At 29.3% G+C, this 7,963-nt stretch overlaps 2 protein-coding genes and 2 non-coding genes across 4 annotated transcripts; 3 read left to right on the top strand and 1 right to left on the bottom strand.

Annotated features, from left to right (window-relative positions):
- Positions 1–2,616: 2,616 nt before the first annotated feature.
- AAJ76_1700060135 (hypothetical protein) lies at positions 2,617–2,757 on the bottom strand (the record flags this gene model as incomplete). Its single annotated transcript, XM_024474238.1, has 1 exon — positions 2,617–2,757. The coding sequence occupies one exon, from the start codon at positions 2,755–2,757 to the stop codon at positions 2,617–2,619; it is 141 nt and encodes a 46-aa protein (XP_024331338.1).
- A 1,069-nt stretch (positions 2,758–3,826) lies between these two features.
- AAJ76_1700061205 lies at positions 3,827–5,085 on the top strand. The gene has a single exon (XR_002966746.1). It is a non-coding gene; the product is annotated as a 16S ribosomal RNA (ribosomal RNA).
- Positions 5,086–5,124: 39 nt separating this feature from the next.
- AAJ76_1700062503 lies at positions 5,125–7,660 on the top strand. Its single transcript, XR_002966747.1, has one exon. It is a non-coding gene; the product is annotated as a 23S ribosomal RNA (ribosomal RNA).
- A 67-nt stretch (positions 7,661–7,727) lies between these two features.
- On the top strand, positions 7,728–7,963 carry AAJ76_1700065106 (hypothetical protein; the record flags this gene model as incomplete). Its single annotated transcript, XM_024474239.1, has 1 exon — positions 7,728–7,963. A coding segment is annotated over one exon (236 nt), but the record flags the coding sequence as incomplete, so codon positions are not given.

The raw sequence follows: 7,963 nt of genomic DNA on the forward strand, positions 1-7,963 counted from the left end.
TCGCCTGAAAAAAGAATACTCTTTTTTATTATTTCTTTTTTCAACAAGGTGGCCTTTATTATATTTTCCCTTACCAAACTTTGATTCATCTATTTCTATAATTTCATTATCATTACTGTCCTGTATCACAGGCAATGTATTTTATGTTAAATAAAACTCTACAATGGTATAAATAAATTTTCTTTTAATTATTCTATTACCATTTATCTCATTGTGGCTCCCTACATAATTCCTATTAAAAAAACCTTTGCTCATGCCCCTCCTCGGTTCATAAATTTTATTTATAATTTCTTTAGAAATTTTGAAAGGAAAAATTATATACAAAGTGAAATTAGACTTTTTTGTATTTTGTTTTAAAATATCTTTCTGTAATCTACTAAAGAATTAATTAAAGTTTCTTCTTTTGACAGAAGTCTTATAAATTAATTCATGTTGTGATACTGCTATATCACAATTATTAATGTTATTATATAACTATTCAACAATGATATCTGAAACTTTTTTAAGGATGCTTTTAACAGATTTTTTTGACACCCTTAGAATATACGATATTGCCTTATTATTTACTTTTTGTAGACATAATTTTATAATTTTAATAAAAGTATGCTTGCTTTTTTTAAAGCCATGAAAAATAGTATTCTTCCATATGTAAACATGCTTTCTATATTTGACGCCAAACTTGTTTTTACACTTTACAAATTCATAAAAATCATTCTTTTCTATTGTAACAACTTCATTGCATACACTTCCATTAATTATTCTTGTTGAGATCAGTACATATTTATAAGGACTAATCACATCTTCTTATGAGGTAAAACAAATATTTGATTCCTTTTATTGGTGCGTTTCGAAACAATGACTATGAATAGCATTTTTAAATAAAGATTAGTTTATGTATGAATCAGCAGTTGGCAATAATTCTAATATAGTCAAAAATTTACACCTTAATATCTTTTTTTTTCAACATTTCAAATTTCTTTTTTGGGTATATTTTTAAAAATATCAAAGCCTTCATTTTTGGTGGAACAGTGTATTTTGCTCCTTACAGCAAGCATCAATCTTAAAAAAAAAAGTCATAGCTTTATTGAATTTAATTACTCTTAAATTAATTTATAGTGTTGTAACATCGTAAGCACTTGCTTAGTTTACTTGTATAACAACTCTGAAATACCTGCACATTTAAAAATAAAACTCTTGTGCTAAGTAACTATTCCCCAAAATTCCTTTATTTTTAGTTCAGCGAGCTTTAAATTAATCTGTATTTTTGATGTATTTACTTACTTGATAAAATCATCGAATAATTGCTCCTTTTTCCGAAACAAAGTATAAACAACCACCATATAGATTTCATCATATTACACATCCTTTTCTAGCAACTTTTTTTATTTACTAATCTCTGCACAAACCATCTTTTGCTCTTATGTTTAGTTAAGCGGTAGTTTATAATATTATAGCTGATTTTAATTAACATGTATTTAATGTTGCTAACATTATTAATTTTTGTAATATTTCACATGTTAAATGAAACCATCCTGATAAATTTAAATCTTTTTGATATCTAACGAGAACAATTAAAATTGTTTTTATAAAATTTAGAGCAATTGGTATAAAGTGGTAGGCTGAGTTTTGCCTGCTTTCGTTACATCGGGTTCAATAAATTGTTGTTTGTTCCTTTGTGTGGTGTACCACATGCACTTGATTCAAAATAAACTAAATGTCAAAAATATGATTGTTGACATCCATGATTAATTAAACTGTTGAGGGAATCTAGGTTTTTGGTGCTGTAGAATGGGTACAAGAAATATACTATTAGTTCCGGTTGAAAGAAAAAGTAGGGAAGTTTTAGAAGAGATTATTTTTAGGTTAGCGGACAAAAATTTTATTTTGTATTCTGACTTTTGGAAAGCCTACAGAAATTTAGGTAATCATTTTTATAAGCATTGTACTGTAAATCATTCAAAAAAAAATTGTTAGATATAGCGCAGATGGTAACATACATTACCATCGAAGGAAATTGGCCTGCTGTAAAGAGAAAAGTTCCTATAAAATGTAGAACTTCTAGGTTAATTGATCTCCATCTTTTAAGATTTATGCTATTTAGCAACGAAAAATGTTCTAAATTGTCTAAATTACTAGTAAATTCTCTTTTTCATAATTATAAAAAAAATAAATTAATTAATTGAGAAATAAGTAAGTCGATTTGTTTATTAAATACATTTAAAACAAAATTGCTCACTTATTTTTTAAAATGTCTGAAAAGAAGAAAAAACTATGTTTTAAATAATTTACAGTTTTCTTTTGTTTTTAAATTTTTAAAAATAAGGATAAGTTTTTTTTAAAACGGTGTATATCAAAAAACGTGCAGCACAGGTTAAAATTCTCCGATCTTTTCTTAATTTCATTCTCTCAAAGAATTTTTTTTTTAAATAGTTTTATTTTAATTAATATGTTATTTTTGAGTCTTAATTTACTATTTAAAAAAGTTTATTTATTTTAGGTTTATTCTTAGTTCAACTGATAATTAAACGTCCCTTTCAAAGTCTCCGTATTTCTTATGCAGTTTCCGGATAGACATCATATTGTTTATAACCTTTTATACGGCGTATTAAGGTTTTTTTAAGTTCTATCTGGGAGAGAATGTCTCAAGACACATCTTTGACTATCTCTGGACATAAAGGATAGTAAAAAAATACTTACTTGTAATTTATTTTTATTAAAACTGTACCTCAGGCAGAAGTACTCATTTTCAAAAAACATCAAAAAATATCATTTTTTAAATTTCTTATAAAATATTACTTTTAGTAATTGAATTTTGATTCTTATTCCAACATATTGTTTAAGTATATGCATTAAATGAGAGTTTATTTTCAAAGAATTTTTGAAAATTATAATAAAAATAATTCTTTTTTTTATTCTTGAAAATTTTCTTTTAAATAATTTAAGTAATGTGAAAATCTACAAGAACAAACATTTTTAAGCAGAAAGAAAAAAATTTTATGGTAAAGAATTCAAGAAAAAGATTGATAAATTTAATAATTAAAAGTGTTATATATTGAAATCAAATAAATTTTATTGTTCATAACAGTCAATTATTTATTTAACAAAAACTACAGCACCTAGCTTTTCCGAGCGGTTTCCCATCTCAGTACTAACAAGGCTCTTACTGGCTTAACTTCGGAGAGCTGACGAGTTCCGGTGTTTTACAGTAGATATGGCCGTAGCTAAATGCTGCATAGATAAAATTTTATTAAACTAATTTATTGAAAAAGTAGTTTTCATATTATTTTCTAAATTTTCAAACTTTTAAATTATAGTACAATTATTTTGAGAAATTTATAATTCATTGATATATTCTTAAAAGTAATCTATTAACATTAAATTATAAAAATTTTTATGTACTTTGTAATTACATTATAACACGATAAAAATAATAATACACTTTTGTATTTATCTAATAGATTTATATAATAAACATTAATGATTCTTTTTAATTGTTACTAATTTATGCCATATATTATATACATTTCTAAAATTAAATCAAAAAAGTTATTTATTCTTGAGGAGCAATTTTTTCTTATTTAAAAATTTTCTAATCTGTAAATTAGTGATTGATCAATAAATTACTGATTTATTAAATGATTTTTTTGAACCCTTGTTAAAAAATTATTTATTTTAATTTGATAATATATCAATATGTTTTGTACTTTATTTTTATTATAGTTTTCATATATTATATCTGTGAAATGTGTTCTTTAGAAATTTATTATTTCTAATTATTTTCTTTTATATACTGACTTTTATGGTTATATATAATGTTGTATACACACACCAGGTTGATTCTGCCTGACGTAGACGCTATTCCCTAAGATTAACCCATGCATGTTTTTGACATTTGAAAAATGGACTGCTCAGTAATACTCACTTTATTTTATGTAAATTTTTAATTAACTACGTTAAAGTGTAGATAAGATGTTTACAGTAAGAGTGAGACCTATCAGCTAGTTGTTAAGGTAATGGCTTAACAAGGCTGTGACGGGTAACGGTATTACTTTGTAATATTCCGGAGAAGGAGCCTGAGAGACGGCTACTAAGTCTAAGGATTGCAGCAGGGGCGAAACTTGACCTATGGATTTTATCTGAGGCAGTTATGGGAAGTAATATTATATTGTTTCATATTTTAAAAGTATATGAGGTGATTAATTGGAGGGCAAATCAAGTGCCAGCAGCCGCGGTAATACTTGTTCCAAGAGTGTGTATGATGATTGATGCAGTTAAAAAGTCCGTAGTTTATTTTTTTAAGAAGCAATATGAGGTGTACTGTATAGTTGGGAGAAAGATGAAATGTGACGACCCTGACTGGACGAACAGAAGCGAAAGCTGTACACTTGTATGTATTTTTTGAACAAGGACGTAAGCTGGAGGAGCGAAGATGATTAGATACCATTGTAGTTCCAGCAGTAAACTATGCCGACGATGTGATATGAAAATATTAATTTGTATTACATAATAGAAATTTGAGTTTTTTGGCTCTGGGGATAGTATGATCGCAAGATTGAAAATTAAAGAAATTGACGGAAGAATACCACAAGGAGTGGATTGTGCGGCTTAATTTGACTCAACGCGAGGTAACTTACCAATATTTTATTATTTTGAGAGAACGGTTTTTTGTTTGAGAATGATAATAGTGGTGCATGGCCGTTTTCAATGGATGCTGTGAAGTTTTGATTAATTTCAACAAGACGTGAGACCCTTATTTTTTATTAAAGACAGACACAATCAGTGTAGGAAGGAAAGGATTAAAACAGGTCCGTTATGCCCTCTGACATTTTGGGCTGCACGCGCAATACAATAGATATATAATCTTTATGGGATAATATTTTGTAAGAGATATTTGAACTTGGAATTGCTAGTAAATTTTATTAAATAAGTAGAATTGAATGTGTCCCTGTTCTTTGTACACACCGCCCGTCGCTATCTAAGATGATATATGTTGTGAAATTAGTGAAAACTACTTAAACAATATGTATTAGATCTGATATAAGTCGTAACATGGTTGCTGTTGGAGAACCATTAGCAGGATCATAATGATTTTTAAAATTATTTATTTCATATTATTATTTTTATTTTGCCCACACATGGGATCAATAGGATACCATAACGATGAAGGTCGTAATAGAATACGAAAGTATTTTAATATTTACCGAATTAATATTTAATAATATTGATTACCCTTTGAACTTAAGCATATCATTAAAAGGAGGAAAAGAAACTAACTAGGATTTCTTTAGTAGCGGCGAGTGAACAAGAAATAACCCTTGATTGTAATCCTTAATTGGAGATGTAAATCAATTTTATTTTTATTTAATTATATCATAGAGAATATTTATTATTCGTTATTAATAAAAATAATAAATAAAATATATTGAGTAGGGCTGCTTGGTAGTGCAGTTTGAATAAAGGTAGAATGAGATATCTAAGGTTAAATATAATGGTATACCGATAGCAAATAAGTACTGCGAAGGAATTTGTGAAAATGTGTGTGGTTATAGCCTTATTTTTAAGGACCCGTCTTGAAACACGGACCAAGGAGATTATAATTATAGCGAGATAATATTTTTATTTTAGTCGTTATTAATTTGATAAGTTATAATTATAAGACCCGAAACACAGTGAACTATACATGTTCTGGTTGAAGATAAGCAACAGTTTATTGGAAGACCATAATCATTCTGACGTGCAAATCGATGATTTAAGATGTGTATAGTGGCGAAAGACCAATCGAACTGTGTGGTAGCTGGTTCACAGCGAAATGTCTCTCAGGACAGCAGTCATTATTTTTTTTATATAGGACATAGATGTAGGACACTGTTATAATATTTATATTATGAGAAATCTTTAATTCTATGGAATTTTATAAATTAATTTTATAAAATGTATCTATTATTTTATGACTAGTGGGCACATGATTGTAAGAATGATGTGCAAAAAGGGATGAACCTTATGAAACATTAAATATTCTAAATAGTAGATATTATACCATAAATATGATGAATACATTGAGACAGTGGGGCGGTTGTTATGGAAGTAGAAATCCGCTAAGAAACGTGTTACAACGTACCTACCGAATGTATTATTGTATAAAATGGAAGAAGATTACTACTTTTATGAGATGTTTCTGTTATATTTATTTATCAGGTAGCTGTGCAATTTGTTTGTATTGAAGTATATATGTGAATATATATAGAAGAAACAAATGAGCCGATCTTGGAGGCAGTAACAATATATTTGTATAGATATTAGACTAGGGTTTTCAATTATTATTGAAGTGAATCGGTGTTATTTTATAAAAACAAAAAAGATTAATAATTCTTTATTAAACTATTTTAAGGCGACTTGATGATGACAGTATATTTATTAATCTAAGATAAATGAATTAGATTATTTATTTATTAACTATGGATTGTCATGATAAGAAGTAGTTATTTATATATACTTGATAAAAATATTATAGTTTTAACCGTACCTATACCGCATCAGGAGTCTTTGTATCATAACAAATATTTTAAATTAAAGTAAGTAAGGGAATTCGGCAAATTAGATCTGTAACTTTGGGATAAAGATTGGCTCTAGCATGCTAGAACTTTTACTATGTAAGGAATCTGACTGTTTATTAAAAACATAGCTTTTTGTAATTACAAGAAGTGAATTCTGCCCAGTGCATTTATTGTTAAAGTTGTGTAAGCGAATGTAAACGGCGGGAGTAACTATGACTCTCTTAAGGTAGCCAAATGCCTCGTCATTTAATTGGTGACGCGCATGAATGGAGCAACGAGATTCCTACTGTCCCTACTTACAATTTTGTGAAACCACTATACAAGGGAACGGGCTTGTTATTTATCAGCGGGGAAAGAAGACCCTGTTGAGCTTGACTTTAGTATGTTCTAATAATTATTCGATATATTGTAGAGAGGTGGGAGATTATTTGTGAAACCACTAGTATGTTTGAATAATTATTTATTTTATTGAATATATGGGGAGTTTGGCTGGGGCGGTACAGCTGTTAAAAAGTAACACAGCTGTCCTAAGGTAGATGAATGATGGATGGTAACCATCAGTTTATTATAAGGGAATGAATCTGCTTTACTTTATACATATGACTGTATTTAGTAGGGAAACCTTGGCCTAGCGATCCCAATTACATTCATTATGTATTGGGTGATTGAAAAGTTACCACAGGGATAACTGGCTTGTAGCAGGCAAGCGATCATAGCGACTCTGCTTTTTGATTCTTCGATGTCGTCTCTTCTGATCATCGTAGTGTATATGTTACGAAGTGTTGGATTGTTCACCCGGTAATGAGGAACGTGAGATGGGTTTAGACCGTCGTGAGACAGGTTAGTTTTACCCTACTGTTTGTATTTTTGAGTGAACTTTGATAGTACGAGAGGAACTCTAAGTGATGACCACTGGTAGTGCGATTAACTATTAAGTTATGTTGCTTAGCTACGTCATTTCGATTAAGGCTGAAAGCCTCTTAAGCCTGAAGCGTAGCTCAAGGATATTTTTTTGAGAATACTACTCTTTTAAGCAGAACTGTAAGAATGAAGGTGTATGCCGACATTTTGAGGTTACTGCTTTTTTGTTAATAAAGTAGGTTATAAACACCAATATTCGATTGTATTATGTATGATAACTAGGAATCGCCCTCTATCCTGAAGGTAATATCTATGGAGGAAGAACCAGAATCTAAAGCGGCTCAGGCTTTGTGGATAACTGTTAGGGCCATTTGGAACGAAGCGGTTATACCACGAGAGATCAATGTGGGTGAAGTGGTGCCAATACCAAAGAAGGTAATGTCCGTGGTCAACATGGGCGACACCCGAGGTATTGCATTACTGCCATCACTCACAAAGGTCGTAGCCAAAATAGCTGCAAATAGAATCAGTCAGATTGCGGAGACCCG

The sequence above is a fragment of the Vairimorpha ceranae genome (genome assembly GCF_000988165.1).
Source record: "Vairimorpha ceranae strain PA08 1199 chromosome Unknown NODE_17, whole genome shotgun sequence".
NCBI lineage: Eukaryota > Fungi > Microsporidia > Nosematidae > Vairimorpha > Vairimorpha ceranae.